At 38.6% G+C, this 12,298-nt stretch overlaps 1 protein-coding gene across 4 annotated transcripts in view; it reads left to right on the top strand.

Annotated features, from left to right (window-relative positions):
* Nucleotides 1–12,298, top strand: part of LOC108255573 (BOLA class I histocompatibility antigen, alpha chain BL3-6) — a 49,660-nt gene that overhangs the window by 37,259 nt on the left and 103 nt on the right. Inside the window, exons 1-8 of one of the 4 annotated variants that reach the window (XM_053674430.1) lie at nucleotides 675–831; nucleotides 4,474–4,740; nucleotides 9,338–9,613; nucleotides 10,448–10,747; nucleotides 10,865–11,044; nucleotides 11,138–11,206; nucleotides 11,548–11,584; nucleotides 11,659–12,298. The exon at nucleotides 11,659–12,298 is cut by the window's right edge and continues 103 nt beyond it. In XM_053674430.1, the coding sequence (XP_053530405.1) occupies nucleotides 762–831; nucleotides 4,474–4,740; nucleotides 9,338–9,613; nucleotides 10,448–10,747; nucleotides 10,865–11,044; nucleotides 11,138–11,172 (1,128 nt within the window). In that variant the 5' untranslated portion in view covers nucleotides 675–761 and the 3' untranslated portion in view covers nucleotides 11,173–11,206; nucleotides 11,548–11,584; nucleotides 11,659–12,298. Of the gene's footprint in view, nucleotides 1–674; nucleotides 832–4,473; nucleotides 4,741–9,337; nucleotides 9,614–10,447; nucleotides 10,748–10,846; nucleotides 11,045–11,137; nucleotides 11,207–11,547; nucleotides 11,585–11,658 lie in introns of those variants that run through there. The other 3 variants (XM_053674429.1, XM_053674427.1, XM_053674428.1) reach the window with 3 other exon arrangements.

The raw sequence follows: 12,298 nt of genomic DNA, 5'->3' as shown, positions 1-12,298 counted from the left end.
GGAAACTTTATCACAGTGCTCCATAAAGCACATTTCATCTAGTTGTCTTGTCATGAAGCAGAAATATTTGCTGATCCACCTGTTCCAAGTGGATTCTCGGGAACCTGAAATGGTTTATTTCATTTCTGTATTTGGTCTTTTCCCAGTCAGACTGAGCCATTACTGTGTAACTATTCTATACATGTATAATATGTAAATAATAATACACTCTTTACATGTGCTGTTAGAGATCTTATCCTCAACATGTTGGATATTTTATTAAGCAATTGTCAATAAATTAACAAACCGGTGATATTCATGGATTTGTATATTTTATATATATATGTGAAATATATATAAGAAAGTGTGCATGTAAACATTTGTACACTGTAATAAAAAGCTGGTAATCCAGCATGTGGGGAATTTCTGCTGCTGCAGCGACACTGAACTGAACACAAACTACTGAATGTTTCAGTCGGTCACTATGAACAATTTGCTCTCTGTAAATCATTCTAAGGCACCGGTAGTGCACTGGTTAACGCTGCCCCCTAGAGGTATAATTGAGATAAATCCTATGGCGTGGCCCGCAGGTACACAGTGAAAAGTACCTCCACAACTCCAGTTCCTCTCAGCAACTCGTGACGCGCCCTTAATCCTTAATTCTTATTGGTCTGAATTGGGCACCGTATAAACTTTTAAATTCCTCCTACCTGCTTCTCGTTTATTTGCAAAATTATGTAGTTGAGTTTGTTTAGTGTTTTTGGGCGGTACGTTTGGACTCTATGGAGCCCTTCGGCGCTGTAGTGAAAGTTTTTCTTCTTCTCCGATTTTCTGTTCATCTTTCATCAGCAGGTGAGTTTAGAAATGTAAACTATCAGTTCATTAGAAGTCTACACTGTAAAGGACATGATTCAACAACACACTTCCGGAGTTTCACGGAGCGAGGTGAACAAACAGAGTTTAGAGAGGAGTAAACCGAACAGACTTTAGTCTGTCTTTTATCTAGCTGTCAGTGCAGACCAGTGTAGCCAATTTCAAGACTTATATTTATTTTTATTTTATTTTTTTGAGGAAAAAAAAGGGCCTAGTGACTTTTTGGACAAACCTTAGCGACTTTCCGAATGTCACCAGTTCTGTCCTGTAAGCGTGAGGTCTTGCTTTCCCTCTGCACTCTCACCTCTCTCAACATCTGCTCTGTTCAGTGAGGGGCTGAGATCCAGAGATTTAACAATGTCATAGATCACGAGACGCGCACTGCGTCATTCACATGCGAATGTTTAGAGAGCGCATGATGAATATAATGCGATATGTTGTACATGTAAAATAGTCCACGTTATTATAGCCTAGTTCTCTTGTTCATTTCTCATCATTCATGTTCCATACCTGTTTGTTATATAGTTTTATAAAAGTTATAAAAGTTCTTTTAAAAAATCAAAAATTATAAAAAGTAATTAAAGTACAAAAGCAAAAAATGTAATCTATCAAAAACAGATTATAGGATTGATGGATTTTATATAGAATAGAAACCATTATACCTGGACTCCAGGTATAAAAATGGGGGGGGGGGGGGGGGGGTCATGATAGGGAAGGATGCAGTGTCCATGGTTTCCAAAAAGAAATATCAAATTTGGATTCATTTGACCACAGAACAGTTTTCCATTTTGCCTCAGTCCATTTTAAATGAGCTTTGGCCCGCAAAGACAGCGGCCTTTTTGTATCATATTCACATATGGCTTCTTCTTTGCGTGATAGAGCTTTAACCAGCATTTGTGGACGGCACGGAGAACTGTGTTCACAGACAACGGGTTCTGGAGGTGTTTCTGAGCCCATGCAGTGATTTCCGTTACAGAATCGTGCCTGTTTTTAATGCCATGCCACCTGAGGGCCTGAAGATCATAGGCATGAAATATTGATTGTCAATATTGTGCGCAGAGATTTCTCCAGATTCTCGGAATCTTTTGATATGCACTGTAGAACATTATTCTGAAATTGCTTCACAATTTGTAGATGCAGTTTTTCACAGATTGGTGAACCTCTGCTTATCTTTACTTCTGAAAGACTCCACCTCTCTAAGATCCTATTTTTATACCCAATCATGTTACTGGCCTGTTCACAATTAACCTCCAGTTTCTTTTTACTAACACTTACTCAAAATGGCCTAATTTTTTCCTGAAAATGGTACATTTCCTCATGTTCTATTGTGAATAATATATGGGTTTGAGATTTGCTAACCTGTTTTTAATTTATTGCATCACTTTGTTGTTAATCTTTAATCAGGACTTTCAAAAAGTTCACAATCATACATTATGACAAACTATTTAGCTACATTATAGATGTTATAGATGTTTGTTAGATATTATGTCTAAGTGGATTCATGCTATTGTCGTGGCAAACAATCTTTCCAGCCTAACAAAAACTTCAGAATTATACATACACAAACATGTCTCTATATACTTTTCTAAAGCAGTAAAATTATCCCTAGGCGGGGCATTCACCTTTTCTTTCTAGAAACAAACCAATCTCCATCACCTTAACTAATTATTCATATCCATATGATACCTTACATTTGTGGCAGATGCGTTGTATTTTCTTAAATGTTTTATCCAGACAGGGTTTTTACTTTGTCCCATAATTCACCCTTGTACCTTAATGATTTTCTGGCTCTAGTCCCAGCGTGGTACTCTTCCTCCTGGAAGTCTTCTGTTATTTTGACACTGATTTGCAAGCTTAAAGGGCTTTGATTGAGTGGAAACACAGTTCTGGTGAATGCCTAATTGCTAATTTATTGCAATAGTCAAGCTGCTTTAGACAAAACACACAGTTCTTCTAACTCAGTTTACACACTTAGAATGTAACTTGATTAAAAAGTGTTTTATGGTTTTAGATTATGCCTCTAAGTAACAATTCTCAATGTTGGTTTTACATATTAGATTATACTTTAACATATTCAAATATTAGTTACACATATTGATTACACTCTGTAAATATGTTATATACTATAATGTGACTTCGGTAAAGTTATTAATATGAGTTCAGTAAAGTAATGATGTCTGGCCTTAAGGATTTTTGGAATTTGTATGTAAATGTGTTTATTAATTTTATTGCCTGTAACGTAACGGGGACTGGAGCGGATGCAGGTGCAGATCAATAGTCTTTATTAAACATAAAACACAAAACCAAAGTAAACGCGGTCTTCACCGGGAAACAAGAACATTCGAGGCATGGAAACAAACGATGCAAACAATACTAACTATACAAACTATAATACTGAGCGAAATGCTCAGTAACCAAGGCGTCTAAATAGAAAACCTAATCACCCCAAAACATGGACACCTGGGGCAAATTAAAGACACTTAAACTAAATGCTCAAGTAGGAAGCGAGCGAACAAAAACAAAGTCACATGACTCGTCCGGAGCCGAGCCACTGTGCCATCTGCTGGCCGTGGCGTAACATTGCCATTGTTTTACACAGCTATATATCACTGATATTCTGTATTAATGAGTCATAATTTTGGACTTGACTCCTTACGTGTAGTTTATAAATTTAGGGTGATTTTATGAATTTGTAGGAAGAGAATTTGTGTTAAACTGCAGAAACTCTGTGTTAAACTCAGTGTAAATCTCTGATTATTAAAGAATGTTATTAAAAACTTGTTCATGTAGGTTTCTTAAAACATTTAGCAGGAATTATTTACTAGAACAAGTGATTAAATACAGGACTGTAGATCTAAATAACATGAATTTAACTTTAAAAACTAAATCAGAGACTCAGTTAATCCTGAAAAGTTGATCTGATAAAATCATTCAGTGTCACCTCCGTCTGTAATACTCCACTGGCCTCATGTTGAGTTTCCTTTGAATAGCACACGAGCAGAAATGCTGTAACTGTTCTCTTTCCTTTTGTGTAATTTGTTCTAGGACTGGACAATGTGTGCTCAATCTGTCAACTTTTAGTTTCTCCTCCAAAGTAAAGAGGTGTAATTTTTACTCAATTTATCTTTACATCACCAAAGTGGGCTGGAAATTTCAGCTCCAGGTCATGACCTGTAAGGGGTGTGTTACTCTGTAATCACCTGACAGGCTGTCTATCTACTGTGTATCTACTGTGTCACTTCTCATCAGTGTGTGTTTCCTATAGACCCTGGTGCTGAAAGTCCAAAGAAATCCTCTTCAGTTCAGTGTAGCTCAAATGTGCTCAGTTTAAAGAAATTAAAGCAAGATGCATAGAACAGTTCCAGTAGACTCAGAATAAAACTAAATAGTAAATACACAGTAAAATAATTATTAAATAATACTGATTACAGACAAAATGCTGCTTCTGCACATTTCCCCTGTTAAACGTGTGTTTTGTGGCAGGAGTGAGAGTCACTAAATTATCCTGAATGATCAGAAACAGAATTCTTTACTACTTTTATTAACATTATGTATTTTTATTGCTTTTTTATGTGATGAGTTACTAAAACAATGTAAATGTGCATTTTTACTCATTTTCAGTCACACACTCGCTACAGTACATCTACACTGCAGTCATACCAGGAATAAATTTCCCAGAATTCACTGCTCTCAGTCAGCTGGATGGAGTGCAACATGAGTACTATGACAGCAAGATCAGGAAGAAGATCCCAAAGACAGAGTGGATAAAGAAGATCGACACTGATGATCCAGATTACTGGAACAAATACACACAGGTGCTGCGGGGTAATGAGGCGACCTTCAACGTCAGTGTGGATGCACTAATGCAACGCTTTAATCAGACTGCAGGTAAACACATTCAGCTTTAATCACACTCACTAACGCATGTACACACTCACACATACAGCTTTAATCACTAACACACACACACACACACTCTCTTTCTCTCTCTCTCTCTCACACTCTCTCTCTCTCTCTCTCTCACACACGCATATACATACACACACAGCTTTAATCACTAACATGCACACAAACACTCTCTTTCTCTCTCTCACACACACTCTTTCTCTCTCTCTCTCTCTCTCACACACACATACATACAGCACTCTGCATACATACATACACAGAAACACACTGACTGAACTCTACACACAGTGGAGTATGTGCTGCTGTTACGGGGACACATTGAGAATACGTGTGTGTGTGTGTGTGTGAGAGAGAGAGAGAGAGACTGTGGACACATCGAGGAAAAACAGTAAAAACAGTAGCCAAGTTGGCTAGCATTGTAGCTAATGCTAAAAGTGGAAGTGTGATGTAGCAGGTTGGGTCATATTTATTAATCTCTGTATCCTGAGTTGCCAGTGATGAACAAAGCTATTTGAATCATTTAGCATGTAAGAAGTTTCACTCTTTTTTGACCCAGTAACACTGATAAAAGCTACATTTATTATTTGTGTACACAGTAAATATTTTAGTACATCTAGTGTCGAGTCATAACGTCTCCATCCTGCTTTCAGAGTCGATCCCAAAAAGAGTTGATTCACTAATTCTACCACCAAAAGCTAAAAGTCAACCCCGAAGCTTGACTGAGTCGATTCTACACACTGACTACGTTTACATGGACAGCAGTAATCTAATTATTGACCTTACTGAGTAAGATAATAGTGTGATTAAGGTGTTTAAATGAGTCGCTTTTAGAGTACTCCTGTCATGTTCCCGTTTTACATGTTTTAGAACATAATTAGATTAACAGCCCGCGGCATTACGTCACCGCGCCACGCCGCCCGGTGTCCCTCTAGAATCACACGTATCGACATACAGTTCGTCTTTGTTATGGTACCGTATACAGTTTTGGGGGTTTTTATTTATTTTTTTACAAACGCTTTAAGTGCAGTTAATTATTTGTCATGCTGTATGTGCTAATAGACGACTGCTTGAAGCCGTGGGCTGCATCCTAAACCGTGTACTTACCGTCTATATATTAGCTAAAATACATGTATTTTTCCCCACTACAGGCCTATAGTAGGCATGTATGCGGTTTGGGACATGGCCAAACTCTCTTGTTCGCCATAAAATGTTGAGAACTTCAGTGTGTGATCGTGTCCTGTCGCAAAATGCGGTGAAAACTCCCACACGACGTTAATAGTGTGATTAAGGTATTTACATGTCTGTAATACACGTCCATAATGCGACTAAAATAGGAGTACTCCACCTGTCTTAATTCCATTAGTGCTTACTTGAGTATGACCTTAATTAGATTAAGGTAATTAAAAATTGCTGTTTACATGATAGTTTCTTAATCACAGTATTGACTTAATCGGGTTAAGAGTGGATTATTGCTGTCCACTATTGTTGTCCACGCACTGACTGAGTCGATTCTACACACTCAAAATGATTCGCTTTGCGTACACAAGGAAAATAAAATGAATTTAGCATTTAGAGTGTTAGTCAGTTAGCAGCAACAGTCATGTTGTAACAGATTATCTGATTAAGGTCAGTAATGTTGCACTGCAGTTAGATATTTAATTCTGTCTAGTTGAGAGCTAGTCGTGTTGTGGTGGTGTTAGTAGATTAAAACTTGATAGCAAAGAGAGATTTTTACAAAAATATTTTTTGTAATGAATATATTTTTTAAATAGTCCAACTAATCAGTTAACTGGAAAAAAATTGATAGAAAAATCAATTATCAAAATAATAATAAATCCCTAACCTATTGTAAGACCTGTAATGTCTAATTAAAACATTATGGTCAAAGTAAACACAAGTAAAATATGTCTAAAGGCAGTGAGTACCACAAGGTGCATTGAAAGTGAGTTTTTATTATTCATTTTGGACTGTAGTTTAATTCAGTGCTTTTTGTGCATCCAGTAAAACACATACATAATATAAACTAATATATACCGTAATTTCCGGACTATAAACCGCTACTTTTTTCACACGCTTTGAACACTGCGGCTTAAACAATGACGCGGCTAATTTATGGATTTTTACGAGCTAACGCGCTTCATGCTGCCAAAACATTTAGCCTCGTCACATCGGACCAATGAAATTACCGAACAGGTCACAGTGGATTCAGTGGTTCAAATTAAATCAAACGCACTCACACTAAATTCTTCAGATCGGTCATATGCGCTTCATGCACACCCCCTCATCACGGAAAACACACGAAGAAATGCATATGTTGCAGCTTTCAAGTTAAAGGCGATCGATCTGGCTGTCGAAGACGGAAATAGCATGCAAAGAGCAGCTTTTGCTCCAGTCTGCCAGTGGATCCTAACAGCGTGGAGCAGTGTCCAGTAATCTACTATCACCAGCGGGTTTCGAAAGGCTGGACTGCTGTGGGATGAAGAGGACAGCACACGCTCAAGGGCGAATTTGCCTCGAGACGTAAGTGACATCGAGAGCGACAACGAAAGAGAGACTGAGAAAGTTTGTGACGAAATAGGTAATTCTGAGGCTGTTCAATTCCGACACTGAAGACGACGACTTTAGTGGTTTTAGTGCGCAGGAGGAAGATGAAGATAGCGATCAATGACTTTAACTGGTAGGCAACTGTACTTTTTATTTTTTTAACCAGCCGTGTTACAGGCACTGTTCGGAAAAAAGCATTTACGGTACATATTTAATTAAAAGTTTAAAAAAAGTTTTCTGTGTAACATCTTTCTGTGTAAATATCTCATGTTACAACGTGGACACCTGCGGCTTATAGACGAGTGCGGCCTATATATATACAAAAAAATTTTCTTTTTAAAGTTAGTGGGTGCGGCTTATATTTAGGTGCGCTCAATAGTCTGAAAATTACGGTAAGTATTTATGCATTATTTTTTATGGATTATTTTTTTTGTGGTGATGTAGGTGACTTCAGATTGTAGTTTTGGAGACTTTCTGACCCCAAGACACAACTAACTTCTGCAGTTCTCCAGCTGTGATCCTTGGAGATGTTTTAACCACTCGAACCGTCCTCTTCACAGTGCGTTGAGACGATACAGACACACGTCCAATTCCAGGTCGATTCATAACATTTCCAGTTGACTGGAACTTCTTAATTATTGCCCTGATGGTGGAAATGGGCGTTTTCAATGCTTGTGCTATTTTCTTATAGACACTTCCCATTGTGTGAAGCTCAACAACCTTTTGCTGCACATCACAGCTATATTCCTCGCTCTTACCCGTCGTTATGAATGTCTAAGGGAATTCTTGAACAATTTCCTGTTCCTAGTCACCCAGGTGTACTAAAAAAGTATAAAATATCAATGGGAATATACTTCAAATATATTTTTCTGATATGAATTCATAGGGGTGACAATAATTGTTGCACACCTATACTTAACAATTGTTTTTATAAGCCTATTTTGTTTAGAGAGAATTTTTGTGAATATTTTGAACAATAGATCAGAGTTAAACAATGAAGAATTTTTCACAGCCTTCTTTGCTCATATTTACCAAGGGTGCCAATATTAGTGAAGGGCGCTGTACATATTCATGTATGTGTATATATATATGAGTGTTTTTTTGTTTTGTTTTTTACACCAGTGATCCAAACACAAATTAAAAACTCCGGACATCTCTATATGAGAAATATCTGGCAACCTCAGAGTATACAGGTGACTGTAATACTCTGATTTTGGGCCTCACAGAAGATCACATTAATCTCCAGTGTAAGGCCCCGCGGTCACACTAGGATTTAAACGTGTATTTTTGTCGGACGCTGTGAACATTGGCAGGAACAGAATGACCTCCATCAAAACTTTCTCTGCTTCACACACATTGTTTTTATAATCTTTCAAAGCGGTGTTGTAAAGTACAGGATAGCTCGATACCGCTAGAATTAGCGCTTCCATTTTTAAATTCCTTTATTCTTTTCAAACTAAAAAGGTCAAAGGTCACGTGATACGATTACTCAGGTCAGAGTTCACCAGATTTGAACCATCATCACAGCGTGGTGTGTAAATTCTATACATGAGCTTGTGTTTCCGGTCTGCTGTTTTCAGATGTGTGTGAATGAAGTCAGTGGAGTGTTAAACCCTGGAGAGACCGCGGACTGAGACTGCTCTGAATACGGGGAATATTGATCTTTTAACTGAAGCTGCAGACTGAATACAGACACAAACTGTTTACAATTTTATAAAACTTAACACAGCCACAATGTGACACACACCTGCTTCTGTACAACACACAGAAAGTGTCACTTTAAATACATATAAATGCTTATTAAAATAAAATAAATAAATCTTCTCTTTAATATGACAAAATCACAAAAGTTAGAGAGATCTAAAAAGTTTAGTCTCCGCCCACCTACCTGGGGGAAAAGCAGTAATTTTCCATTCAAGTAAAGCTCTCGTGGAAGTAACACTGACTGTCATGCTTGTGACTCATTTCTCCTCTATATAGATAGGGGGACAACGTGTGTGTGTGTGTGTGTGTGTGTGTGTGTGTGTGTGTGCAGGAGTTCACACAGTGCAGGTGATGTGTGGCTGTGAGCTGTATGATAATGGCACCACTAAAGGATACAGGGAGTACGGTTATGATGGAGAAGATTTCATCAGTTTTGATCTGAAATCTCTCACCTGGATCGCTCCGACACCTCAAGCTCTGATCACCAAGAACAAGTGGGATAATGATCCTGGTTATAATAATTACTGGAAGTTGTACCTGGAGAAAGAGTGTATCGACTGGTTAAAGAAGTATGTGGATTATGCCAAAGAGACTCTGGAGAGTAAAGGTAAAGTGTGTGATCTGCTCTGTTACTGTAACTGTAGTGCCCACACACACACACACACACACACACACACACACTCACACACACACACACACTGCTGCTCATTTCCTCATTTATTCCTAATGAGCATGTGGAGGAGAAACGTAATGCACTGCACACACACACGTCTGTTACTTTCCTTTTCTAGAACACACACATTGTGATACTGTCCACATTAATCACACTCTCTTTCACTACCACACACACACACTTGCACACACCCACGTGTCTGTTTCTGTCCTTTTCTACAACACACACACACTGTGGATATGGCCAGCAGTTCCGCGTTTGGGTAATAGTGATGCTCCATCACAGTAATATGTCCCGGGTTCCACCATCTGTTCGACCCCTCCACCTTTTTTCTTACCCCTCAGTCCACCTGCACCTCTGTCACTGTTATTATTCATCAAATACTACCGTTTCCATAACAACCGCAGTACCAATAAGTGTACTCCACTCTCTAATGTTCATACCTCATCTTAATCTCTTAATATCCTATGTGTAGCACTATATCTCCTCTACATCTTACACACACACACACACACACAGTCTTCTGTCCTGTGGCTTTGACATTTAAATATTTACATGTAACATGACTTTATTCTTTAAAATTCTAAATATATTTTCCTGTACTAAACTCAACTTTCACATCCTTGTATAAAAATATTGATTATATGAGAAATAAAGTAATTTCTCTGTTTAGAGGAAAAATCAACAGCATGTAGAATCACATTTCCTGCTCATTTATAAATGAATTAATCTCAGTGTGTTAATATTTATGTCTCTGTGTCTCTGCAGTTCCTCCTACAGCGTCAGTGTTCCAGAATCACTCGTCTTCTCCAGAGGTGGTGTGTCATGCTACAGGTTTCTTCCCCAAAGCTGTGAATATCACCTGGCAGAAGGACGGAGAGGACGTGCATGAGGACGTGGATCTCAGAGAGACGTTACCCAACCAGGATGGAAGCTTCCAGAAGAGAAGCATTCTGACAGTCTCAGCTGAGGATCTGCAGAAACACACCTACACCTGCGTGATTCAGCACAGCAGCTTGGAGAAGGAGATAGTGCTGCATGAGGAGGATATTCGAATCCTGAATCCTGGTCAGAGAAACACTTTCCTATAAAACTACAGATTTACACTGAAAGCTGATTTATTTCTGCAGCAGATAATAAAGACTCTGTGTGATTTATCATGTGGAGGATCAGGTGGAGGATCAGATGGAGCTCCGATCGGTATCATCGTTGCTGTAGTTGTGGTTCTCGTTGCCGTTGTTGCTGGAATTGTGGTCTGGAAGAAGAAGAACTCTGGTGAGAAGAAGAAGGAGGCAGATCTGAAGTTTTCATTTAACACATTTATCACCCGTCTAATCCGAGGCTTCAAGCCTGTTCCACAAAGCTGTAAGTAACCTTTACTTCTTAAGTAATATAAGTACATGGATTTAGTAATATTGTTTAGTCAAGTTTTAATTTGATTTACATGTTTTTTTTCAGCCTCTGAAGGAGATTCTTCCTCCAACAACCCTTAAAGTGGACTGTGTGTGTTCCCGCTGCACTGAGAGAGTAAGACGTGATGTTGTTTACGGTGTGATATGGAATAAAGATCTGTGTGTGTTCCCGCTGCACTGAGAGAGTGAGACGTGATGTTGTTTATGGTGTAATATGGAATAAAGATCTGTGTGTGTTCCCGCTGCACTGAGAGAGTAAGACGTGATGTTGTTTACGGTGTGATATGGAATAAAGATCTGTGTGTGTTCCCGCTGCACTGAGAGAGTAAGACGTGATGTTGTTTACGGTGTAATATGGAATAAAGATCTGTGTGTGGTGTGAAAATCCAGCAGAAAAGCCTGCGCTAACATTAAATCTCATCTCAGAGCTGATCCTGTTTCTTTCTGTTTCTCTAGGAGAGAGGAGGAGAGGGAGATGAAGACCACACACACATACATACACACACACACGTGCGCACACACACACACACACATACACACATACACCCCCCCCCCGCCAATAACACACACACACACACACATTATTCCAGTGTGTATCTTGGTGTATAATTTTTCCTGTATTTGGATGGAGGATCTTTTTATTGTGAATCTGTTATTGCTGTAAAATGGGGTTATTAGGGATTTGGGTTAGAGGTTTGTTGTTATTATTTTTATTATTATTTTGCTCTGTCTAAATTCTGGTAGTTTCCTGTGTGATGGGGGGGGGGGGGGGGGGGGTCGCTGTGGAGTTTGGAGTAAAGATGGTCAATGATAGCGAGTCACTTTCCATTCTTCCTCTGATCTCCATTGCTCACAGCTATGAAACACAGACACACGCAGATTTAAACCTGTTCTGTGCAACAACCTGATACACACACACACACACACACACACACACACACACACTGATTGTGATTCACTCAGGCTTGAGATGTAATTGTGTTTAAAGCGTTTTGATGTAAACAGTATCACTGTGATTTGTAGTGAATTTTCACACAGCTGCAGTTGAACATCTATTATATTATATATATATTATAGTGTGTGTGTTTCAGGAGTGTGTATGAGCTGCTTTACTCTCTACATTTCTAAGATGATTTACTGTAGAATTGAACACAGATCATAACGTCAGTACACGAGAGGTTTGATCGACATCTTTTACCTTTTAATC

This window comes from Ictalurus punctatus, chromosome 22 (assembly GCF_001660625.3).
Source record: "Ictalurus punctatus breed USDA103 chromosome 22, Coco_2.0, whole genome shotgun sequence".
Taxonomy (NCBI): Eukaryota; Metazoa; Chordata; class Actinopteri; order Siluriformes; family Ictaluridae; genus Ictalurus; species Ictalurus punctatus.
This window is presented reverse-complemented; position numbering and strand designations above follow the sequence as displayed.